This window comes from Bos grunniens, chromosome 3 (genome assembly GCF_055505025.1).
Source record: "Bos grunniens cultivar Pamir isolate PY7600 chromosome 3, Bosgru_T2T1.0, whole genome shotgun sequence".
Classification (NCBI taxonomy): Eukaryota; Metazoa; Chordata; class Mammalia; order Artiodactyla; family Bovidae; genus Bos; species Bos grunniens.
This window is the reverse complement of record NC_141167.1, coordinates 112,397,640-112,424,220: the sequence shown is the minus strand read 5'-3', so window position 1 is coordinate 112,424,220 and position 26,581 is coordinate 112,397,640. Positions and strand designations below refer to the sequence as shown.

At 39.8% G+C, this 26,581-nt stretch overlaps 1 protein-coding gene across 18 annotated transcripts in view; it reads left to right on the top strand.

Annotated features, from left to right (window-relative positions):
• The window catches only part of DCAF8 (DDB1 and CUL4 associated factor 8), a 40,285-nt gene that overhangs the window by 4,887 nt on the left and 8,817 nt on the right, over positions 1-26,581 (top strand). For 7 of the 18 annotated variants that reach the window (XR_015161242.1, XM_086393572.1, XM_086393567.1 and 4 more), the window contains 8 exons: positions 8,720-8,794; positions 11,207-11,862; positions 12,827-12,967; positions 14,013-14,107; positions 17,749-17,859; positions 24,899-24,971; positions 25,462-25,519; positions 26,031-26,138. Coding sequence is in view for 12 of the 18 variants with exons in the window: in XM_086393572.1 (XP_086249698.1) it covers positions 8,746-8,794; positions 11,207-11,862; positions 12,827-12,967; positions 14,013-14,107; positions 17,749-17,859; positions 24,899-24,971; positions 25,462-25,519; positions 26,031-26,138 (1,291 nt within the window). In the remaining 6 variants the exon portion in view is untranslated. The remainder of the gene's footprint in view (positions 1-8,719; positions 8,795-11,206; positions 11,863-12,826; positions 12,968-14,012; positions 14,108-17,748; positions 17,860-24,898; positions 24,972-25,461; positions 25,520-26,030; positions 26,139-26,581) is intronic. The other 11 variants (XM_086393579.1, XM_086393574.1, XM_086393573.1 and 8 more) reach the window with 2 other exon arrangements.

Sequence of the window (26,581 nt, the reverse complement as noted above, 5' to 3'; positions counted from 1 at the left end):
CTGGGCAAGTTCTAATGTGAAGCATCCATGTTGCCTCACATGTCTTTTTTTTTTTTTAAGTTAGCCATCTGGAAAGCTATTATAGGATTTACCTCTAGTGGTAGCCAAGAGGCTATATTCCTCTGGTGTTTGAGCATTGCCACATTTTCAGGTATATTTGTAACCTTACTCAGGACCCACATTATACTCTCGCCTCTAGTTTCATTCAGATTGGAGGGGATGTCTTGATGTTTTTAGCCTCTCCTTATTGTTTTAAGTTGTACCCTTTTATCTCTCTGGTATACTTTTGAACAATTTTAAGAAAAAATTTGAAATGTGAAAGGCAAAAACAGGTAATGGGGACTGGATTCTGATGTAAATACAAATCATTTCATAGTAACACTATGTTTAATAGTGTTAGTAACAAATGTTTAAGTATAAAACATTTCATAGAAACACAATGAAATTTCCTAAGTGATTTTCCTTAAAATTATTTAAATTGAGGTGAATGTTGTTATAAAAAGTTCCTTAGCTCTGCTGCTGCTGGAGATAGCACTTAGCACATTCCTAACATACCCTGAAATACTGTTAGTAGAATTAAAGTCAATAAACTATAAACACAGGGCACTTGGTGTTACCAACAGGGAGAGAAGGCATTCATTCCGGTGGAGGAACAGAGTTCCTTGTTTTTAGTATAGTTGATGTAGGACTTATGTTCCCCCTCATCATTTGTGATGATTGCTTTGAAGTTTTCACCTTGGCTATCTTCTGACACTTCAAAAGGCAGGAGAACTTAAAGAGACTAAATGTGGTGGGCTCTTGGGTGTATTGCTTTACCCTAGTTCGTAGAACATGAATGTGCTCAAAGGAAGGTATTAACAGAGCTCTCTGAATTCTTTTTTTTTTTTTTTTTAGTTTGGGTGTGCCAGTCTTAGTCATGGCGTGCAAATTCTTAGTTGTGGTGTGTAGGATCTAGTTCCCTTACCAGAGATCGAACTTGTGCCCCCTGCATTGGGAGCCCAGAGTCTTAACCACTGAACCACCAGGGAAGTCCCTCTCTGAATAGAATTCAGAGAATTCAGAGAACAGTATTCTCTGAATACTTTAAAAGACCAGTGATATAGCAGGTAAGCAGATTTCATAGACTTGGAACTATGTCTTAATTTGTGTACAGTGTTTGGAGGATCATTGTTGAGTGGTGAAGATGCCTAGGCTTCTCTAGAAAACGCAGTCTGGAACCAGAGATGAGAAGCTAGAAAATTAATATAAATGCCTGACACGTATAGACAGCCAATTGCAAATACCATGTTTAATCCTCTAAACCATTTCTTCAGGATAATGGTATTGTCCCATTTTATAAAAAGAGAAACAAACTCACAGGTAGGTGGTAGAAGTAAAATTCAAACCCAAGTCTGAGTAACACCAAAGCCCTTTTCTTTTCATTATACCATATGCTGTCTTTAAGAACCAGGGCTCTTCAATGCCAAGTAATGAAGCAACTTGAGCTGAAAGGTAGAATTCAGTGCTGCTTACAAAAGTGTATTTAAAGTATAAAAGGTCGGTCCAAATGATAATATGAATGAAAACATTTTTTAATTGTTGACACATAGATCTCAGATTATCATTAATTGGTAATCTAATAAGTTTTTTATGGGAATAATGTTAATGGGCTTAATGGAAGAGATAGCTGAATCTTTTATGATACTTGAATAGGGAGAAAACCAGCATTTTCCCTCAGTTCCTGAGGTGATCCCACAGAGAAGCGGCTGCTCATTGAGCCAGACTGTCAGTCCCGCCCCTGTACAGTGCTGCTCACGTTGGTCCCCTTCTGTTCATGTCTTCTGCCATCCTCCGGATACAGGGTCTCATTGCTTCTAACTTTGGCAACTTTGTGATAGCTTTTTTAAAAAATATTTCATGTGTGTCTTTTTAAGAATTATTTGTTACAATGTTTAATTACACGGGGTCTTGGTTGCCGCATGTTGCCGCATGTGAGCATTTCTGTAGGGGTTACTCTTTGCTGCCCTGTGAGGGCTTCCTTTGGCAGAGCACAGGTTCTAGGCGCACAGGCTGAGATGGTGGCACACAGACTTAATTGTGCATCAGCATGTGGAGTCTTCCTTGATTGGGGATCAAACCCATGTCGCCTGCATTGGCAGGCTGATTCTTATCCACTGTGTTACCAGGGAAGTCCTTTGATAGCTTTTAAACTGGTTTCTCCCTTTCTGTCTATCTTGTCATTCTTAACCAAATCTTCCTGGTGCCTAACACACACACACACACTCACTCACTCATTCTTCCACTGTGCTACCAGGGAAGTCTTTTAAACTTGTTTCTCCTTTTTCTGTCCATCTTATTATTCTGACCAAATCTTCCTGATGCCTAACACACACACTTCTTAACTGATGAACTGTTTCCCCCTGAAACAATATAATCCTTATTCTGTTGAACTATAACAATATTCTATTTATCTTTTCTTTTTCTTTCTTTTTTTTCATTTTTTTCTTTTTTTCCCATTTTTTGGCTGCACCACGTGGCTTGTGGGATTTTAGTTACCCAACCAGAAATTGAACCTGGGCTATGGTAGTGAAAGAGCAAAGTCCTAACCACTGGACCACCATGGAATTTCCTATCTTTTTTTTTTTTTAATGGTACTAACACTTGTGTCTCTTATATCATAGTTGTATACCTGTTTTTCCTAATTGATTATTGGCTACAAAAGGTATTATGACTGCCTTGTTTGTATTTGTAGCTCCTATCTTGCCTTGTACATTGTTGCATTACTAGCATGTCTCAGTACAAATGGGCCACTGGGTGGTGCCAAAGGCTTATAATTTAGATAAAAAAGGGAGGCTCGAGCTGCTGTATGGTTAGCCGGTGCTGTTGCTTATTCTGCAGGATAGGAATAGAGATTAATTTCCCTGATCCCAGAAACATTTATAGTTTCTGCTCCTCATTCCAGCTTACCAGAGGAGACAGTATAGTGTATTTATTAATAACACCTCCAACTACTTTAATAGAGAGTAGCCCAGAACTAAAGGCTTGCCTCGCTATAAACATATTTTATATAGTATGAGTTTCAGCTTCCTTGGAGTCATTCTTTGAATTTCAGACCCTAGGTTCTCTGTCTGATTAATAAACACTGTACTATTAGAGTCGGGCTGGCAGCTGGGGTTGGGAAGGTTGGCTTGGAGAAGTGTTTACTGTAAAGTAGAAGAGTAGTAAGGTAAGGAGAATGAATTTAAATGAGTCATTTCAGTTTGAAAGCAAAAACTGGGTATGGAGAATGAGTAGTACTGGTTGATTCCAGATGGACTGTGGGGACCCAAGACTGAAAAGCAAATTTGTACTTTGAATGGAGATCAACCCTGAACAGCTGTTCAGTCATGAGTGGTATGGGACATCTGTCCTCCCAAGAGGAACTAGGGATTGTGTGGCTCTCAGATATCTGTCTTACTAATAATTGAAGTAGTTTCTACCATCACCTTTCACTTTCAGAGGAAGTTCTGAGACCTTGTCTCATTTAAACATGGGTGTCTATGTAAGAAACTTGGGAACTTAAGTTGCAGAATGAGACATGCCACATGAGACAGCTGGATGGACCCAAGAGAATGCTGGGATTATGTAACTCAAGAGAACTCACTGAACCTAAGTTCAAGTCTTAGTAAAGGTATCAGGAACAGTAATATTATTTAGAAATGGAAACTGAGGTAGAGTAGAGTTATCAGACCGTTTTCCATAGACCCTAGACTCCAAATGGATTAAAGTGAACTTGAAAGAGAAATTTTTGAAATTTCTCTCAAGGTAGAAGGCATATGTATACAAATTAATAGTACAACTACTATAACTACTTTGGACTACTTTAAGCTTCTGATATTCTTAGCTGTCACCTAGACTAGGGTTGAAGACTTTTATGAGTTCAGGATTTGTCTTACATTTAATGGGTTCTGATAAGGCAGCTTTGTTTGCAACAAAAATTCTTCCATGTTTTAATTTTCAGGCAAGAAGACCTGACATTTTGCTCTCATTTATTGTGACCTACTGACCACTATTAGGTAGCTTCTATTAATAATCACAAGCTCTAGAGTCTAGTATTTTTAATTGTTGGGTTGTATCTTGTCATTTAACACTTTGCATGAATCTCCTCCCCCTCACCCCCTTTCTCTTTTCTGGCCAGATTGATTGATAATTTACATACAGTAAAATTTGTCCTTTGTTTCATTGACCTATTCTGTGAATTGTAACAAATGCATAGTCACGTGACACCACTGCGATGAAGGCACAGAACATTTTCATCTTTCCAAGAGGTTTTCTCACGCCTGTTTGTTGTTAGTTCCTTTTCCCCAAATCCCAGCAATGACTCTCTGTCCCTGTGGTTTATCTTTTCCAGACTGTCCTATAAATGAAGAAATACTATGTTAACTGAGTCTTGCTTCTTTCACGTAGCATAACGCATTTGGGATCCATTCATGTTGTGTATCAGTAGTTCATTCTTTTTATTGCTCAGATGTAGCCTATTGTGTGATGGACCATAGTTTGTTTATCCATGACCTAGCTCAAAAACACTTTTTAGTTTTTGATGGATCTAAGTAAAGTCACTTAAAACATTTACATTTAGATTTTTAGATGGATCTTTTCATTCTTAGTTTCATTTTTCTTTAGTACGTACCTGGGTAGGATTCCTGGGTTGTATGGTAAGTGTATGTTTAACTTTATTTTTAAAAACTGCCAGACCAACCATTTTCCAAAGCAACTAACTACCGTTTTACATTTCTCTGTGCGGTGTGTGAGAGTTGAGTTACTCTACCCTTTGTTAGCACTTGATAAAGAAGACTTTCATTATTATTATTTTTAAAATTTCAGCTATTTTAATAGGTGTGTAGAGGATTCTCATTGTGGTTTTAATTTGAATTTTCCTAATGACTCATAATGTTGATCATCTTTTTCAAGTGATTGTTATTTAGGTGTGAGACTGTAAATATGTTCCTGTTGCTGTCAAACATGTCTTTTGCAGATATTTTCTTCCAGTCCATAGCTCATCTTTTCATTTTTTAACAGTGTCTCTTGAAGAGTAGCTTTTTAATTTTGATATATGCAGTTAATTAACTTTTTTTTTCATGGCTTGTGCTTTTTTGCCCTGTCTTAAGAAATATTTGCCTACCCCAGTGTCACAAAGGTTATCTACTTTGTTTTCTTCTGGAAGTTGTATTGTTTTAGCTTTTACATTTAGGTCTGTGATTCATTTTGAGTTAGTTTTTGTATATCGTTCAGTGTACAAATTGAGTTTCTTTTTTTACATTTGGATGTCCTGTTGTTCTAGTATACCTGGTCTCTTGTATAGCTCTTGCTTCAGTGTTAGAATAAGAAAGCAGCCCCAGTGGTTTTAAACAAGAGCTGTTTGGTGCTTCTTGCACAGATTCCTCTTACATCCTGGATTAACTCCCCCTCTTCTTGATTTTTAGCTAATATTTTATCATGTATTTGGTCAAAAATTTAAGGCCTTTTTAAGACAGGAAAAATCTCAGTCGTTAGAATTTCTTGGGTAGAAATTAAAATGACACCTGGGTCTTTTTCACCATCCCCCATAGTTTCCTCTTTAACCTTCCCTTCGGCAGGGGTTATGGTTATTTTTAGAGCACAGGCAGTAGAGCTAGTCTGATTAACTCTCCCAGCTACCTGGGCCAGTGAGCTCTTCCAAACTCAGATTGGTTTGCTCTGGACTGGATTTTACATGGAAAATGATCAAGGTAAAAACAGTGGATTTGTTGGGAATGGAGTGCATTAAAGAATAAAAGTAATTTACGTTTGGGTCAGATATGGTTCCCAAACTCAGATCATAAAATAAGATTGCATTTTTTGGTGATGGTAGAAATTCTAGCGTGACTCGTATACCTAAGACCTAAGGAACAGTCATAGCACTTTAGCCTGCTTTAATTTGGGCACTTACTCTAATTTATGCCATAGTGTTGAGATGGTTTTAAGTTTCATTTTGACAGACAGTTATATAATAACAACTCATCCCAAAAGTAATTGTAGTTTTATCACTGTCCTCATTTCTTGGCTTTTTAGAGAAGCAGTCCCCCAGAATGGGAATGTATGTACCCCATGGGGTATGGAGGGCTTCCCTTGTGGCTCAGCTGGTAAAGAATCCGCCTGCAATGTGGGAGACCTGGGTTCCATCCCTGGGTTGGGAAGATCCCCTGGAGAAAGGAAAGGCTACTCACTCCAGGATTCTGGCCTGGAGAATTCGATGGACTGTATAATTCATGGGGCCACAAAGAGTCGGATACGACTAACTTTCACTTCACTTCACATGGGGTATGGAAGATGATCCAGTGGTGTATAGGGAAAGAACATTGAAATTTTTGTTTTTTTTCCTAGAAAAATCAAGCTCAATAATTAATGTGAATTGATTAAATGTGGGTTCATGTGCAGAGTTTTCACTGATAGACGTTCATAATCAGTTTTGAGATCACTGCTGTAAGAACATCCTCTGCAGAAGTTTTGACATATAATTCTGCTTAATTGTACCATCTCTGTAATTACTGTTTTACAAAAGAAGAAAAGGAAGCCCAGAGAAGATTAACCAGCACATCCAAAGTCATGTCACAAAGTTTGTTAATAAACTTAGCTAGTACTAGAACCCTGCACTTCTGATTTTCTGCCTATGAACTAGTTTCACTAGACTCTGTGGCCCCTAAAATGTGACCTTTAGAAGCTATCAGCTCAGTGATTAAACAGAGTTGACACAGACTATGTTCTGTTCTGAATTTAGGAGTAAATTCTGTCAGCTTTTTTCTTCAAAGAAAAGATCCCTCCTTGCAAGAACCTTAAACCGATTTCCCAAAAGGCAGATGTTCTCTGCAACTTCTGGGTATAGGTTGAACCCCATGGCTCTCCTTTTCTGAGAAGTGGTTCTCAGAGCTAGGTAAGCATCAGGCATTTGGCTCCTCCGGCCCAGCAAATGTTTTCTAGAGCCATTATGAGACTGAAGTTCAAGCAGTCTGGGCTTCTGTAGAAGTTGATGAGATTGAGTTTTGAGATAAGGGTCTCTAGAGCTGCTTTACTACTTTCCTAGGAGTGGATATTAGTGAGGTGGGAAGTAAGGTGTGGTTGACAGTTTTGATTCTTGAAATGAAAAAACAGTTCTGTTAGCAGTTGACCATAAGGTACGTCGATGACCTTAGGTTTTAATCTTAAAGTAGTACAACTATTTTTCCATGCTCCATAGACTTTTGCAATTAATGTAATTAATTTAAGCCCTAGGTGGGGAAGAAGATACTGCTGAGTTACCAAAGAATATACACAGGGACAACAGAGAGGAAAAAACAAGTGTTGTGTGAGGAGAACACTGTACAAAAATACATCATTGAAGTAGGAGGAATAAAACAGCCTGTTCTGCAAATAGCTCTTCTGTTTTTCTTTATGTGGCTTCACAGATCTGTTTTTTGTTGACATTGTCTTTCATCATCACCATTCCAGGTGTCCCTCCTTCAAATTCAGCCTCAGTCCTGCTCTTGGATTATTTCTACTGCCTCGTCCTGGCCTAATGAGAGCAAGTTTTGGGCAGCTGTCTCCTGGCAGAGGATACTTTTTTTTTCCTTTGAAGCAACTTAGATTTCTGTAGAGAGAGTAGGGGGTAAGGATAAGGATGGGGCTGCTTCTGGGATAATTGTTATGGGAATGAAAGGGCTGTTGAAAGATTAGAGGCCAGTGTGCCTGGGTACAAGGACTGGAATCATAATCATACTTTGTCTTTTACCAGTGCCTTTTGTCCAGGGCACTGAAAGGGCTTTACAGAATTCTGGTCTGAATAATATTCTTTGCTCTTTGGAATTTGCTTGAGGTGGGAGTGAGGCCCTGAAAAAATAATGACTGTATTAAAGGAATATAAAAGGAATAAAGTTAGGTACCCCAGTTCCTAGTTAGGGCCTTGCTAAACAGGCAAATTTGGTGAAAGTTGGTGGAACTAGGTGAAATAGTGTTTTCCATTTTATGAAATGGACTGAGATGGTTTTAATGGAAATGTTGCTCTTTTCTTCTCCAGCTTTGCATTTGATGACTGACTAGTCGTAAGAGAAAGAAAAAACTTTTAGGTTCTTTTTTAGGGGTAGGGTGCTTCTGGGTTCTAATTTGACTCTGTTTTTTATAATCCTTAGTTTGTATCTGTGCCTGTAAGTTTGAAACTAGGCATCTGAATAGCCATAAAGCTCAAGGTGTTATACCAAAAGCTCAGTCTCTTCTATCTCGGCTGTTTTGTATGTAAAAGGATACTCATTCTGGCCCTCCTCTTCATGTTATGAAGACAAATGTTTTATAAACTTTGTGGATACATACGGTGAATATTTACAACAAGATTTTTGCCTAAGAGGGTAGTGCTGAAGCTAACTTTCTTTGTATTAAGACTGCTTGCTTGCAATACCTGTCACTTGATATAGACCTGCTGTTCCAAGATTTATTTCAGTTCCTCTTCCCCATCTGAAAAATCACTGCCAGTTACTTGTTAAGGTAAAAAGATGGCAGTTGGCCTGCCAAAGATACGTCCCTTTATGGAATTTAGACATGGGGGGATACTATCTGACATAATTTTCAGCAACTGAGAAGCCCTGTTGAGCACACACCAAAAAATCATTTTTATAGAAATGACAAAGGCTGTACATCGCTAAATCTCCTGGTGCCTTTTATCATCTTTCCCAGATTGTTTCCTAATTTTTTCATTTTCTTCCTCTCCTCAATCCAGGCTGGCTACAGTAAATATCATTCAAGATGTCCAGCAAAGGGAGCAGCACAGATGGCAGAACAGACTTAGCTAATGGTAAGGGACCAGAACGAAGGTGAAGCTATTTTTGCTGTCGACTGAAAAGAGAATGGAGACCTGGATTTTAAGGGAGGGAGTGAACTCTTCCTGTGCTGTTTTGAGTGTTGAAAGTACATAGGAAACACCTTTTTGTTTCTGGTACTTTTGTTCCTTCAACTTTTATCTTGATTGTTTTCAGAAGATCAGTAATGGAGTTGTGCCTCTAAGAGGTCAAGTGGTTTGGAATTCTGAAAGTTTGTAAGGGTGGACAAAACCTAGGAGATGCTGTTAATAAAGGAGGAAAAGAAGATCTAATTGGTGGTGGAACCAAGGTAGTTGTTGGGAAGGCAAGACCTCCCCGGTTATAAGGAGAGGTTTCTTTCCATGGTAGATCATAGTTCAATAGATTAGATAAGAGATGGTTATAAATAACTGGGATTAGGGCTTTTTTTCTTTCTTCCTTTTTCTTCATTTCTTTTTCTTTTCTTAGGAAAAACTATTAAATCACTGGGTCTAGGGCATATTTGAAGGCAGAATATCAATATTCTAATAGAATATAGCTACCACTGGGTCATTTGACCAGTGCATCAACTCGGAGCCAACTTTGAAGCTAGAGAAAGTCCTTCAGAATAGTTACAGTTGGGCAGTACAGAGTCCAGTATTCCTTAGCACCTTGTGGGTTAGGATTATAGGCTAAATTCTAGTTGATGTAATTGGTAGAGCAGTGAAGTGTTGAGTAAGGGAAGGGGAGATTTTCAACATGCTGTTTTTCTACCCCTTTTGTTCTTTTCTTAACACTGCTGCTCACTTATTTTCTGTAAAGGAGAGTGATTAAGATTTTTCACTGGGCTTAGTTGAAAGACACAGGATTCTAGAGGGGTTTGAGATACAGAATTGGAGTTTGGCCATTAGCTAGATCAGGGATTGCAAATTATGGCCTGCAGACTTCTATTTTTGTAGTTTATTGGAATTCAGTCATGCCCCATTTATTTACATAGTATTTATGGTTGCTTTTGTGCTACAACATGGAGTTGAGTACTTGTGCCTGTGAAGCCTAAAATTTTTATTATTGGGCCTTTTATAGAAAAAAATTGCCAACTCTTAGCTGTATTTGGTCATTGACTATTAGCCTCTAACTGAGCTTGTGATATGCTCTGGCCCTTATCTTAAAGTGGTGAGGCCCCCAAAGTCATCTTTGTTTGTTAATCATAATTTTAACAATATGTGCTAGGAAGTTTGATGTATTATTTTTTTTCTTCTCCCCAGAAGTGATGGGTGTGAAATTTTATGCCTTGTCACTACTCCCAATCTCAAACGCAGTTTCATTTCAAAAACCACATGTATTTATCTTTCTCACTGCACACAGGAGCCTCAGCAAATGTAGTTCCTAGAAGCGAATTGCTGCACTTTTCCTCCTTCCAGTTCCTAGCCGTTTTCACACTGTACTCTAGTTGAAGTGCTTTTTGAAAACAGATGTTTATGAGTCTTCCAACCTTTCGTCACTACTTGAACCAAAACCATATGTGTTTATCTGTTTTCCGTAATAGACTTTGTCTAAGAGTTCATTGAGAAGATATGTCATTGCTTCAAAGAGCTTCAGAAATCACTGCTCTTACCCAGATGACTAAGCAAGAAGACACTCCCGTTTTGAACCCTTAGACCATCAGTGTGGTACTGGGGTTGAATAGCTATCCCAGGGTCACACATAGCTGGTCAGCCTTTCCTCATAGCCTGTGCTTCTGGCAGGATAAAATTTGTAGTCATCTGAGGAAAGGAGGCCATAAGCAGTGTTTAAAATTCTCATTTGCCCCCTCCTTTCTTTACACCTTGACCTTAGTTTGAAAGTTGTAGCCCTGTGGGCTCCAGAACATTGCCTGAGTGTTCACTGGTATATAATTTGGCTGTTAGATAGGAGAATTCAGTATCTGACTGTTGGGAATTATATTGCTCAAAGTGACCCAGTTACTGTATAACTACCAGTATGGCAGATCTAGAATGTGATAAACTTTTCTTTTCAAGCCAATTCATGCTGGGGATGGCTGTTCTTTTTCCTTATATTCAGTTTAATTGCTATAACTAATGGATGTCCATCTAGCAAAACAGAGCCTAAGGTAGTTAGGCTCAGGCATACTTTAATAACATCTGCCAGTGCTTTGCTTCTTGAGAATTTATATAATCTTTGGTTGTCCTGCGGTTCTCATTTGTGTGTCTTGCAGTTCTTTGTGGGTATCTCTGGCTTTAATCTTTTCGGGATTCCCTCTTAGAAGGTACTCTTTATAAGCATTTGTAATGAAAACATTTTTGACCAGTGTTGGTTTATGGGTCTCATGATGTGATGATTTTTTTAGACTATGGAGAGGAAATCCTTCTGGTCACTATCTTATTTCCTTATTTTGCCCCCTCACCTACCCATTCCTTACTAACATGCAGGAAGCCTGTCTAGCAGTCCAGAGGAGATGTCTGGTGCTGAGGAGGGGAGGGAGACATCCTCAGGCATTGAAGTGGAGGCTTCAGACCTGAGCTTGAGCTTGACCGGGGACGATGGTGGCCCCAACCGCACCAGCACAGAGAGTCGAGGCACAGATACAGAGAGCTCAGGTGAAGACAAGGACTCTGACAGCATGGAGGACACCGGCCATTACTCGGTCAATGACGAGAGCCAAGTCCATGACCGCTCGGAGGAGGAGGAGGAGGAGGAGCATCCTCGTCGTCGTGTGCAGCGCAAGCGGGCCAATCGTGACCAGGACTCATCAGACGATGAGCGGGCCCTGGAAGACTGGGTGTCCTCAGAGACATCAGCCCTGCCCCGACCTCGCTGGCAAGCCCTTCCTGCCCTTCGGGAGCGGGAGCTGGGCTCAAGTGCCCGCTTTGTGTATGAGGCTTGTGGGGCAAGAGTCTTTGTGCAGCGTTTCCGCCTGCAGCATGGGCTTGAAGGCCATACTGGCTGTGTCAATACTCTGCACTTTAACCAACGCGGCACCTGGCTGGCCAGTGGCAGCGATGACCTGAAAGTGGTGGTTTGGGACTGGGTGCGGCGGCAGCCAGTATTGGACTTTGAGAGCGGCCACAAGAGCAATGTCTTCCAGGTGAGGCAAGGGAACAGATTGGCAATTGAGAAAATCAGGCATGAGTTAGACCTGAGCTGCTGCTGAAGTAAGAGTGATAGTGAGTGGTGGTAGGAATTAGATATCAGGAGTTGGTCATACCTTGGCTCCCATAATGACTTAGAAGAGTTAAATACACTGAAAGACTCATGGTGATCTGTTGTTTCCTTGAGCACAGAAACTGTTAGAAGCCTCGTTATATAGGAAGGGTGTTTGGAAATCATCAGGAAGGCACTAATGCCGTGCTCTGAGGCATATAATATAAGAACAGAAAGAGGCTCTTGAACCAGACTACTGAGTTTAAATCTTGGCCCAAACCCTTAACTAGCTGTGTGATTATGGGCAAGTTTATTTAACTTCTGTCTTTCAGTTTATTTGCCTTTAATTTAGGACTGATAACGTACAGGGTTATGAAGATTAAATAACAATAGAAGCTAAGCAGTTAGAACCGTGCCTGGTACTTAATAAATCATTGATAGATAAAGTTAGCATTTTTATTCTCTGGAAGTTTTACTTAGCAGCACATCCATCATATAGTACTAGACCTTTATCCCTAAGCATGTTCTCTTTCCTTTCCCAGTATCCCCTCTGGTTTCCTTTATCTTTGTAGCAAATTTTTGTTGACTTCTTGAATCAAGGAAGATTCTTCTCTGTTTTTCCCTTACCTTTCTTTCTTACTGGGTTAGTCCTAGTTCACCTGAGTACTTAACCTAAACCAGTTCAACCTTCCAGAATCAACAGAAATGCTCTCATATTAGAAATTCTTTCTCTTCTCCTTTAACCCTCGGAAGAAATTGAACTTGAGCCAGCTGTACGAGAGCAGGAGGTCTAAGTTTCCAGCTGTTGTATAGCAAAAGGGGATGATTTGGGATTGTCATCATGTTTTTACCTCTCGGATTCACTCCTTCAATTTCTCTTGTCCTGTTTTTTTTTAATTAACATCCAGGCCAAGTTCCTTCCTAACAGTGGTGATTCCACCCTGGCCATGTGTGCCCGTGATGGACAGGTTCGGGTAGCAGAGCTGTCTGCTACACAGTGCTGCAAGAACACAAAGCGTGTGGCCCAGCACAAGGGAGCATCCCACAAGGTAAGTAAGCCCTTGTCCCAAAGGTTGTACATTTTAGCTCTTCCGTGGATCTCAGCCAAGGGCCTCCAGTATTTCTGTCCACTGTGTCCCCTTTGTTATGGATACCTGCGTCACTTCTTTCAGTCCTAAGACTTGTAAATAAGATTGGAGAAAAAGCAGTCTCCCAGAACTTCTCAGAATCTTGCACATGCAGCATTCACCTGATTATCCTTAACTCCTAAGCTGAGCCATGGTTGGTTTGGAGATCCTCGAGGCCCCCCCTTTGCCTCCCAAGCATTTAAAATTTGCCCTTACTGTATTTGGAACATTTTAACAGTTCAAAGGTGCTAGCTGTTGGCTTCTCATATGTGAGAGCTCCAACTTTCCTGTCCACAACACTCAGTGCATAAACAGCACTATTTCTGGAAGCCCTATTTAGAGCTGGGAATATAGGCCAAATAGTCATGGTGGCAGGCAGTGAGGAGCCAAGAACTGCCTAGTCTCAGAGTAGGCACTGTTTTCTTCCATGCCATGAAAAGATCATCCTCTCTTTTTATAAACCCTGCACAAATATATAGGTGGACCTGAATATATATAAAATATATAGCTTTTCTTGCCCAGATGACTCAAGAAATGTGAAAATTACCTATTTCTTTGATTCTTAAGACTACTAGTTAGACAACTAACTTTTAGGACTAAGCTCTAGAGAATGAAACTTGGGTGCCATTTCTCTCCCCACCTAAGGGTGTGGAATTGATTTGAGAATGAGCCCTAATGGCAGTGTTTTCCTTTGGTGTCACTGTTCAAATCCCCTGGAGACTTAAAGTAGCAAATCACCTGTGCTTTTGACTTGTATAGAATAAACAAGCTGTAAGTAATTCACACACAAGAGACAGTGGGCTTATTAAATTACCTTCTTTCCTGAGATTTTACAACAAAAAAAGCTAGGTATTTGTCTTGCTGAGATATGGTAAATGCAGCCCTTCATAAATATAAAGGAATGAACTAGACAACCTTTAGTTTTAATCTTTTAGAAACCTTATCCTTTCTCTTTTTTCTCCTTCAGCTAGCCCTGGAACCAGATTCTCCCTGTACGTTCCTGTCTGCCGGTGAAGATGCAGTTGTCTTCACCATTGACCTCAGACAAGACCGACCAGCTTCGTAAGTATAGCAGTAGTATTTTTATAGAATTTGAATTTCTTGACCTTGAAAGTATTGCAGATGTCCTAGGTTTTAAAGATATTACACATGTCCTGGATAATTCTCAACTAAACACAAAGAATAGTTCCTTTGTGTTTATAATAAGAAATGGATTAGTTTAGGGAAATTCCTTACTTTGTTGTTTATCTGTTTCTCAGCAATAAAGTACTATTCAGCTTAGCTTCATTTCTAAAGCAGAGTTCAGTTATCTTATTATATTGTGGGCTGTAATAACTGGATGATCTTCTAGTTCATTTGGGTGCCGCTGAGTTTCCCCACAAGAAGCACATTACTGGCAGCTTAGAGGTATGCTCATGTGTAATTTTCACTTCAGTTATGTATAGAAACATAAAAATTAAATGGTGATTCTTAAAAATATTGGTAGTTGTAGTAGAACTCATCATATCATAGCTCATTTTTACATGAATCTGAGACTAATGGGTAAATTATATCTGCTTTTAGCTGTGTGATACCATAGAAAGAGCATAGCGTCTTGTTTGTATCCAGGCAGACCTAGGTGAGATATTAATTTGGGCATTACTAGTAGTGACCCATGTAACCTTTCTGAACTTCAGGTTCTTCAGCCTCGCTGTGGATATAGTCAGTCAGTCTCATTCTCTCTCTCTCTGGTTTCTGTGAGGATTACTGATAAATGTGTTTGATACCTCAGCGTAGTGTGTGGCAGTGTGGTGGCTTTTTTTCTTTTTTGACTGCACTGTGTCGTCGTTGCTGCGCTGGTTTTTCTCTAGGTGCAGTGAGCGGGGGCTACCCTCTAGTTGCGCGTGCAGGCTTCTGTTTGTGGTAGCTTTTCTTGCTGTGGACCGCGGGCTCTGCGGCACGTGGCTTCGGTAGTTGTGTCCGAGGGCCCGGTAGTTAGGTTCCTGGGCCCTAGAGCACAGGCTCAATAGTTGTGGCACGCGGGCTTAGTTGCTCTGTGGCATGTGGGCTCTTCCTGGCTCAGGGGTCAAACCTGTGTCTCCGCACTGTCCGGTGAATTCTTTACCACTGAGCCACCAGGGAAGCCTGGCACCGTGGTTATACCTGGTTAAATTGTAGCTGCTAATTAGTTTACTTTTTTCATTTTTATTGCGCTTGTAAGAAAACATGTGTGGATGCAGTAATGAAGCACATGGACAAAATGTAAATGCTGCCTCATGTATACCTCCCCTGCCTCCCACTTTTCTAGCTGTTGATAACTATTGTTAAAAATTTTGAGTGCCTTTTCAGTCCTTTTTATGTACATTTACGTATCTTTACTATATACATATATGCTTTTCCCTCCAGTGTGGGATAATTGTATGTGTATATAAACTTGCGTGTATGTTAAGTTCTTGCAATTTGCCTTTTTCACATTATAATGCATTTTGGAGATATTTCTACGTCAGACCAAAAAGGCCTACCTCATTTTTAACCATGACATATATATCATAACATTGGTGTACCACAGTTTGTTTAATGATGACCTAGTTGATAGATTATCTAGATTATTTACTGTATTATTTTTTCCCAGATTCTGAGCTGGGAAAATAAGATACAGTGGGTCTTCAAGAAGTTTTTGCTTTAGGGGTTGAATTAGTGAAAGGCTGGAATGAGGTTGGAGGACTGAATGTGAAGGTCATGGCTAGAATATCTTAAGCTGGTGCCTTAACATCCGCTTATATGCTAGGCATTTTTGTATGAGATTGACATAGGGGAATATTTCCTTTTTGTATCCATAATAGCTGACTCTCTGGAAGCTGGTGGAATTGGCTAATGTCATAGGAAAAGAGATTTAGAGCTGTAGGGGGGATATTCCTTTAGCCAGTGAAAGCTGGTTTGAGATATTCTTCAAAAGAATCCTGTGGTTTGATCCATAATTTCCCTTTTTCTTAGAGCATACCTGCTCATTAAAACTGCAAGTTTTAAGGCAAAATTTGGTAAATTTGTTTCATATGATTTTGTCTGCTGCCTTGCTCTGGTGTCAAACCTTTTTTTCCCCTGCTACCATTATTAATCATATTTATACCTCTGCATTTTCCATGGAGAGCTCAAGGTACTCCATGTTTTTACATATTGGGAGAGAGAATTGTTTGTTTTAGGTGAATATATGGAGGCATGGAAAGATTGAGTTCTTTGTCAGGATTAGATGACAGTGGAGCTGTCATAATAACTTCATAATCTTTCACCTCGATTTCCTCATTTGGCTTCTGCATGGTAAACTTTATGTTTGTCTGAAACCCTCTCCCTCTGAAAAAATCCAGATTGCTTAGGAAATGAGACAGTACTCTGGAAAAGAGCAGCATCTACTCCTCTTCCTCTTCCTTATCTAAAACTCGGAGCTGCCTCTTCTCCATTGCTAATTTTGTTCCTGAAACTCTTTTTTGATTTGTTTTCTGCCTTGTGTTTTTGAGGGTTGGGTACATGTGTATTTATATTTTCCCTAATAACATTTATTTTTAATGACCTCTATACACTATTCTTTGAATGGAAAACTACAGAGATTTTAAAATTAAATATTAATAAAATTTCTCCTCTTTGCCTAGAACAGTTTAGGTTGGAGTGACTTTGACCATGTAGAGAGGATGCTAACATTTACAAAGAAACTTGTCATAATTATAGTTCTTTCTCTAAGCACCAGAAATGAACAAAAGCTTAGAATTAAAAATGAAAACTCTTCTTCATAATTGCCAAAACTTGGAAGCAGCCAAGATGTACTTCAGTAGGTGAATGGATAAACCATGGTAGACCCAGATAATAGATATTATTTGGCACTAAAAAAAAAACCAAGTCCAACCCTTCCTTTCCTGTCTTCTATAAATTTACTAATCCTTATGATGTCATATTTCATAGGTTGGACACTTCAATCTAGAAAGAGTAGTCATAGGGCCACCCTTAAGGTGGGACAAATTATGGAAATTTTATAAGGTTTCCTTGGGGTCCCATGCCCTCTTCAGAATCACCTGTTTTTGTAGTACAACCAGAAGAATAATTCAGAAATTATTTTCAGCCTTGTAAATAGCTGTCCTCATAAGAATCTCCTCTCCTAGTTTTCTTCAAATAAGGGAACACTAATATTGTTTCCCTTTGGATTAACTGTTGATTGCCGTTTTTCTTTGTGCATTTTAAAACTGTGTTTTAAGTGATGCTTTTCTGAAATCTGGGAGGTAGATTTTGACCTTAAAGTCTTTTCTGTCCACTGTTCCTATGATTCATCCTCCTCTCACTCCCTGCTCCCAGATGATTGGAAAGATATATTTGTAAGTAAAAGGTGGGAAAATGTGGGTATTGTCTCTTTAATGGTTGGTTATCATCATATTGGACTCAGGCTGAGACTCTGGGAAGTGATACTTTCATATACCTTTAATTTTATACTTCTTGAGGAACACCATAGAAGCACTACATGTTTTATTCCGTTTCCAAAGCAGCACTTAGTAAATATATATGGCAGTGGGTTATATTTTTCTTTTCTTGTTGCAATGTACAAACAAAACCACTTTTTTCTTTCTTTCCAAATGAAAATGTTTGGTTTCTTATTAGCTGTGTCTGCATTACTCTGTTTTCCCTTGCCATGACTGTCTGACTCTTTGGGAGAATATAACGTTTGTACTTTTCTACTCTTGAAGGAAACTGGTGGTGACAAAAGAAAAGGAGAAGAAGGTGGGGCTGTATACAATCTATGTGAATCCTGCCAACACCCACCAGTTTGCAGTGGGTGGACGAGACCAGTTTGTAAGGTGAGTCTGTGGCTGTTTTGCTTCTTTGAGAGTTTGAGATTGTGATGCATTGTGTCCTTCCAGCTGTCCCTTTTGGAAAGGTATGAATTGCCTAGAAATCCATAAACCACCATCTTTCATTTTTTGCCATCTTCCAAAGAGTTTAAACTTCTGTGATGTATTCTGTTCCGTAATTAACATTCCCTGAGGGATGGCTTGACATGTTGAGGATATTATCAGGTTTAAGGAAGTTTGATGAATTGACTGAGGTCTCCATCTAGTAGTTAGCGTAAACCCAGGTTTACTAGCAAGTGCTCTAGTTAGTAAATACTTTCCACCATTTTTCATATGTAAGTTAACATGCACTAGAAATCTTGAATACTGGTTTCAGATTCAGAAATGATTTATTTGACTTGGAAATTCTCATTGTGAACTTAGAGGTTTTGGCTCCTAGTATCCTGAACCACTTTTCTTTATCCTTAGTGATATTTTTGTTTTGAACATTTCTTGTAACATTGTCTATTGAGGCATATCCTAGGGGAAACAGAACTTATGGATTCAGTCCATGACTACATGTGACTGCAGTTAGTTTCCTTGACCCTTTGTCACAGTTATATCCCATCCCTACCCAGTTGGTCTGTCTCAAGTATATTTTTTTAGTTGCCGAGGGATCGTCAGTTTGAAAGGGAGGAAAGAGATTTATAGAAAAATGAATGACTTTATGTTTTTCTGATAGTGGTGAAATACATGATCTTCCTTTTTAAATGAGAGGGTATTTTTTATAACTGCTGCTGCTGCTAAGTCACTTCAGTCATGTCCGACTCTGTGCGACCCCATAGACGGCAGCCCACCAAGCTCCGCCGTCCCTGGGATTCTCCAGGCAAGAACACTGGAGTGGGTTGCCATTTCCTTCTCCAATGCATGAAAGTGAAAACTGAAAGTGAAGTTGCTCAGTTGTGTCCTACTCTTTGCGACCCCATGGACTGCAGCCTACCAGGCTCCTCTGTCCATGGGATTTTCCAGGCAAGAGTACTGGAGTGGGGTACCATTGCCTTCTCCATTTTTATAAGTGTATTCTATAATTAATTTTATTAAGAATCACAGGGATGAACTAAATTTTTAGAAATCCCTGAGAGCCCTACAAGAGAAGTGGGAAACTTTGTTACTCTCTTCTTCCCCTGTTTTCATTGCCTTCTAAGTTCCTTTCCTCTATTGACCAATAGCAAATGTGTAGCAGTAGTTTTTTTTTTTTTAAAGGTAAGAAGCTGTTGATCCAAAAAAGGGTTTAGTTGTTGAAACTTTCAAGTGCTGCTTCCTCCAAAAAAAGCATTTACTGAAATTTCTAATTTGTATTTCCTGCTTGAGCTCTGGATTCATTGAAAAGTCTGTGAATTCAGATAATTCAACCACAAGGACCTTGATGTTTGGAGGAAAATGGAGGCATTGTCTGTATTGATAACTGCAATTGATAATGCCTTTATCCAAAGCTGATACTTTCTGAGGGTTAGAATGGGGCTGGAAATTTGTTTCAGTGTTTCGATACAAGGAGAAATACTCAGATCTTCTGACTCTTATCAGCCTCAGTGTTCTTTATCCCTTTTTGCGTGCCAAATTCTCAGCATGTCATAGGCTGTTTACGTGACAGAAGCACATGTCGATTTTGAGGCACAGTTGGTGGTGGACAGGGAAGCCTGGCGAGCTGCTGTCCATGGGGTTGCAAAGAGTCAGACACGACTGAGTGACTGAACTCAACTGATTGCCTATGAGCAGACGGCCCTTCCAACACCCTAGCTCGTCTCTCATCATCCTCAATTTCTCTGGCACCTCTTCATTCATTGAGTATATTGGAATTCCTCCTTTCTGATTCTTTCTTTGACAAAACTTTAGGCTCACCTTACAGTATGAATCTGAAAATATTTTTGCTGAATATTTTATATCATAGCACTATTAACTTTCACTAGCCTGAAGGAAAACCTCTAAGGGAGTACAGAGGAATCGCTTATTTATCCTCAAGGCTTTTGCATCGTAAATACTGAATTTTAGTTTAGGATTGTGAAGGAGCATTTAAGGGAAACCTTAGAGAGCCATGCTTTTTGGAATATGATCAAAAAGCGGGGATAGGAAGGGAGAAAGAAAAAAGGTAGGCAGGTGAAGCGTGATAGCAATTTGAGTCTCTGCTACTAAATCCTGCTTGGGTTGGTGTAAGAATTTACAGGAGTGAAGGAAAGGAGACTATATCAGATAAATGAATCGTGTGGTGATAGATTTGGCAGTGTGATTGGTTGACATGTAAATTTATTGCTAAAGGATTTGGAATAGGCCCAGATTTATAAAACAGAGTCAGTAAATAGTCCTTTGCTTCCCTGTTGGTTGTTATCAGTGACACTGAGAGAACACTAGGTTAAAGGCGCATGGCAGGAAGAGGAGGTGAGGAGGGAAGAGAGGCGCTTAAAGTCAGTGAGGGCCTGGAGGCCTGTGCAGAGACATGCAGTGAGAGTGTTGAGACAGTGCCGGCGCTATTCTTCATTTGATTTAAAATGTCAGGGGCACAGGAAGACTCAATAATGTGAAGATGTCAGTTCTTCTCAACTTGAGTTGTTGATTCAGTGCAGTTCCAGGCAAAATTCCAGCAAGATACTTTATGTATATCAACAAACTGATCCTAAAGTTTGTGAGGTGAGACTAAAGATCAACACCATATTGAGGGAGAAGGACAAAGTTGGAGGCCTGATACTACCCAACTTCAAGATTTACTATAAAGCTACAGTAATTCAGACAGCATTATATTGGTGAAAGAGACAAATAGATCAAAGGGACAGAATAGAGAGCCCAGAAGTAGACCCCCGTAAATATAGTTGAGCTATCTTTGACAAAGATGCAAAGGCAAAAAATGGAGAAACGATAGTCTCTGCAGTATATGGTGCTGAAATAACTGGACATCGACATGTAAAAACTGAATCTAGACATAGTCTGAAAGTAAAACCCAAAGCTATGAAACTCCTAGAAGATAACATAGGAGAAAACCTAGAAGACCTTGCATTATAAAGACATCCATGAAAGAAAAAATTGATAGGTTAGATTTCATTAAAATTAAAAACTTCTGCTCTGTGACAGTATCTTTCAAGAGAATTAGAAGATAAGCCACAGACTAAGAAGATACTTGCAAAAGGCACATCTGATGAAGGACTGTTATTCAAAATACACAAATAACTCTTAAATCTCAATAGCAAAAAAAAAAAAAAAACCCAGTCAAAAACGAGCTAAAGACCTTAACAGACACCTCACTTAAGATATTCAGATAACTGAATGGAAAGATGACCATCAGGAAAATGCATACAGTGCAAAATAATAACAGCTGCTTTGGAAGACAGTTTGACAGTGTCTCCAGAACTGGCACCCTGTGATCCAGCAGTTAAGCTCCTTGGTATTTACTTAAACAAGTTGAAAACATATGTCTATACAGAAACCTATACGTGGATGTCTATAGCCTTGTTCATAATTGCCAAACTTTGGAAGCAACCAACATGTTCTTCAGTATGTGAAATGGTGGTATATCTAGACAATGGAACATTATTCACCACTAGAAAGAAATGAGCTATCATGTCATGAAAAGCCATGGAGGAATCTTAATGCATATTACTGAGTGGGAAAAAAATCCAGTATGTAAGGACTTCATACTATATGTTCCAACAGTATGACATTCTGGAAAAGGCAAAAGTGTGGAAATAGGATCAGTGATAGCCAGGGGTGGGGTGGGGCAAGAGAGAGGAATAGGCAGTGGATTCTTTATGGCAGTGGAAATACTCTGTGATGTTAATGATGGATATATGTCATTATACATTTATCCAAACCTGTAGAATGCAGAGTAAACTCTGTAGATTTTGAGTGATTGTGGTATGTCAGTGTAGGTTTTTAAAAAACTACCATTTTGGTGAGTGATTTAGATAATGGGAGAGGCTGTACCTGTGTGAGGGCAGGGAGTGTGTGGAAAACATCTATACAGCTCTCTGTTTTGTTGTATACCTAAAACTGCTTAATAAAGTAAAGTATTATAAATCAAAAAAATTTTTTTTGAATGACAAGCTTCTGTCCGATGCTCAGATAATAAGAGAATTTTTTGTATTTTTGTATCACCACTTTCTTGCACAGGGGTTAGCAGTCTACACTGTTTTTGTAAATAAAGTTGTATTAGAACATAGCCATAGTCATTTGTTACTGTGACAGAGACTGGATGGCCCTGCCAGCTTAAAATAATTACTGCCTTGCCGTTTAAGAAAAAAATTTGCCAACCCCTAGTCTCAAGCAAGGAAAGTCCTATGGATGGAGGAGCCTGGTAGGCTGCAGTCCATGGGGTCGCTGAGAGTCCGACATGACTGAGCAACTTCACTTTCACTTCACTTTCATGCATTGGAGAAGGAAATGGCAGTGCACTCCAGTGTTCTTGCCTGGAGAATCCCAGGGATGGGGGAGCCTGGTGGGCTGCCGTCCATGGGGTCACACAGAGTCAGACACAACTGAAGCGACTAAGCAGCAGCAGCAGCAGCAGCAGTCTCAAGCATCATATCTAGAATATAGTAGGTTCTAAATAAATACTTACAGAAGAAAGAGAAAGATAAAAGAAGGGCAAAGAGCTTTAGATATTGAGGAACACAGAATGTTCCATACACCAGAATATTAAATACTTAATTAAAATTTTTTTTTACTAATTTGATGACTTGGGAACATAATGATGACCTAGTGATACTTGAAAGCTGTTGATTTAGACTTAGAGGGAAACAGATCTGATTGTTAGCAGCTATATTTGCTGAAGAGTAGTAATTGATAGTATAGCAGTCTCCTATTTGTTTTCTTTTTTTATTGGTTCATTTAAAAAACATTTCCCAGATAGTCTGTGTATGCAGGATATTTGTTAATGAACTGTGGAGAATACAAACATACATTGATTAATTTGTTTATTCACCTAGCATTTACTGAGCATTTGCTGTGTGCTAGATACACAGTGGACTAGGTATAGTTTCTGCCTTCAAGGAGAATTCTGAAGAAACAGATATATAAGGATTAAAAATATTAAGTAACTTACCCAATATTACTCATCTAGTAAGTAGCATAGTATCTGAACTCAGTTCAGATTCCTTCAATATGGTGGAAACCATTAACTATGCTGTTCTTTCTCACAAAAGAAAATTAAAGACAAATGGGAAATATTTCAGGTAAAGGAAACAATTGTATTAGGATAACAAGATGAGACATGGTATATTTAAGAAAGCATAGCTGTGTGTGTGTAATGTATAGGATCTTTGGGAGTGGTAGACAGCCATATTGAGTAGTCTGAACCTTATTTACTAGAAAGTACAAAATCACTGAAGAGATTTAATTATGGAATTTACATTAAATTTTTCATGTTAGATGTAATTCTGGTGACAGTATGAGCAAGGAAATCAGAAGGTTACTACAAATAATGTAGGCAAAGAATGAATAAGAGTGGAGAAAGCAGATATAGTGAAGAAATATACCCAGGAAGTCAAATTGTTGACAGGAAAGAAATATAGGAGAAGAAAGGACCTGATTTTTGGTTTGGCCACCTGAATTTAGGATGGTGCCATTAACAAAGATTTGGGGGAAAGGGTAGATCTTGAATGATCTTAAGGAGAATGATTTTGTTTTGGGCATTCCATTACAACATTCATTTGGCATGTGGCTATAAATGTAGAGATCACTCAGAACAAGTGTGGGCTGGAGACACAGATCTAAGAGACATGTATCTACATATAGGTGGTAGTTAAAATGTTGGTAATGGAATTTGATCACCAGAAGAAAGTATAGTGCAGAATTCTTCCTCCCTTTTGAGTCTCTGGCCTCTGAGAGTACGAGAACTATGATCCCGTCTCCTTGGAAAAATACATGTAAGCACAGTTTCTGGGCATTCACATATACTTGAACTCTAGATTTTAAAATTTCCTTATTTAGAGTCAGAGGAGAACTTAAGACTGGACCTTTGAACAACATTAGCATTTAAGGGATAAACAGAAGCACAAGCCCATGTGCTTGTGGTTGGATATCAAGGAAGGAAAGTATTTCAGGGAAGGAATAATGAATAACGTCAAGAAGAGAGAAAGACATAAAAAAGTATCTTGTTGGCATTGGTGCTTAGGTTACTGATGACTTTAGCCAGAGAAGTTTCAGTAGTGAATTGAAAGCCAAAGCTAGATTAGAATGGATTGAGAAATGAATAGGGGGTGAGGGAATGAAAATGTTAAAAGCAGATTGCTCTTTTCCATAATTTAACTGATGGCGTGGTGGGGAGGTGGGGGGACAGAAAAAGCAAGAGTAGGAAAGGTCAGTGGAAGGATTTAAACAGGGCCCTTGGAGGGATGAGACGCTGGAGATTGGGGGACACTGATGTGCAAGGACAGTGACTAGATCTGGCCTGCTCCTCACTGTATTTCTAGCACTTGGTATAATACTTGGCACCTAATCTATGTGTCATAAATGGTTGCACAGATGATTAAAGTTTGGATTGGAAAGATGAGGGAAGGTGAAGGTAGTTTGGTGCTTGATGGGAAAGATGGAAGAATAGAGGGAGTCTTGAGATATAGGTGGTAGCTTGTAATAGTTGTGGGGAGAACTAGGGGGGAAAGTAGCCAAATAAAATTTCAGGGAGGGATTGGGGTTGAGGACTCCCTGACTTACAAAAAGCATGGTCTCTGCCCATGAGTAATAAACCGTATTGGGGAAGCAGCATACATAGAAAAGGATCTATAATGTTATTTCAGGGCAGATAAATCGTAAGTGATATAAACGCTGAGAGAAGAGATAAGCCACTTCAAAATAATGTAATTTAGGATTACTACTTGAAATGAGAAGTACCTGGATAAAAGAGTTTTGTTTGAAAGAGGGGTAGGAGAAGATTTTTGAGGAAAAGCCTAAGCCAGAAGCTGAATTGGGGAATGTCTTTTATCTGTTCTGACATCCATCTGACTGCTGTTCTAGTCATTGCATTTAACTTCGGTTCTTCAAGGGTTGTTTGTAAGTTTTGACATTTTCATTGCTGCTTCTGTAGGATTTATGACCAGAGGAAGATTGATGAGAATGAAAACAATGGAGTACTCAAGAAATTCTGCCCTCATCACCTGGTAAGATTCATGAAGGGCCAGTGGCTCCAGGCTTCCCTGACTCAACCCCAAGCCTGCCACCAGACTTGTTGACATAGTGGGAAGAGCTTGGACTTTGGAGTCAAAAGACACCTGGATTTGAATCCTGGCTCTACCATTTAGCAGTTTTGTGATTTTGGGCAGTCACCCTACCTCCTTTAGCGTCAATATTCCTACCAACAAAAAGAGATACAGATAACTGCCTTGTACCACAGTGGTAAAGCCTAACAAGATAATGTGCATATGAAATGGCTAGCACACAGAAGACAACCAGTAGAAAGCCCTCTCCCCCTAATTTGGTCAAGTTTCATCAGTTGTACTCCTATCTATCTGTCTCTCTGCCTCTCTCTGTCTCTCTCTCTCTCAGACTCTGGGAGAAGATATAGGGGAGTTTGAAGGAAAACCTATTTCCTGAAGGTGGTGTAATAAATGGGGGGGTGGGGCATCAGTCAGTATCTGCTCCTTATTGCAGGTGAACAGTGAGTCCAAAGCAAACATCACCTGTCTTGTGTACAGCCACGACGGCACAGGTACGTGAGCAGGGCCCAGCTCCTAGGCTGGCATGCCCCCTCTGTCTAGGGAGCTGCTGAGCCAGCGAGGCATGTGCCCTCCCGTGCTCACCACTGTGCTGTAGCTCCAAGTGGAGCCATGGGGAGTAGTCGCTGACGGTGAGCACACAGTGGGAGGATGCAGCAGATGACCCTTGGAGATGCCAGGCACTCGCAGAATGCCACAGCTGATACTTGGCAGGGCCTGTCCTGAAGGCCAGGCTACTTGCTTGAGCAGGTTCTTACGCCTTTGACTCATTCCTGAATTAATGGGTATGGTCTTCCTGAGCATTCTGCTACCCCTGAGTTGGCAGCGTGTTCCTAGTCTACCCTAGACACCTGAATTGCTTGCTGTTCCAACTGAGTAAGATGGGCGCTATACCTGGGTGTTAGGAGGGGGCACTACTGGCAAGAAGCCCCACCCCAACCCCCAACTCCTAGTCCTAGCTTTTTTCAGCCTTTGCCTTCACTGCTGTGTGCTTGTTCTTGGCAGAGCTCCTGGCCAGTTACAATGATGAAGACATTTACCTCTTCAACTCCTCTCACAGTGATGGGGCCCAGTATATTAAGAGATATAAGGGCCACAGAAATAATGCCACAGGTGAGGCTGTCTTTCTAGGTTTCTGTACCCCAAGCCTGTTGATTTGAAGAACCACAGTATCTCATTTAGGTTGTGCAAATAAGAATTACCTAAAGGAGAAGGCTACCCATCACCAAGGGACAGGCCTAAGTGGGCTGGAGTTTTCATCAGCCCTCCTGTGCTAGAGGAGAGAGGGGTCGGGAGCATTTCTCACCATGACAGTGATGTTAGACTTGGTCTGGGTGTAAGGAAACTAGACTGACTATATAAAATATATATATATGTATATATATATGAAAACTTATGATTTCAGGTAACTTCAGGATTAAAAGACTTACTAGGGAGTTTGGGAGAGCCCTCCTTAGTTAGTGGTACTAAGACTAATTGCCTAAAATAGGGGGGTGAGCTTGTACTTTTAAGGAAGAGGAAGAAATAATTCTTTTGAATGAGATAGAAGAGCAGGA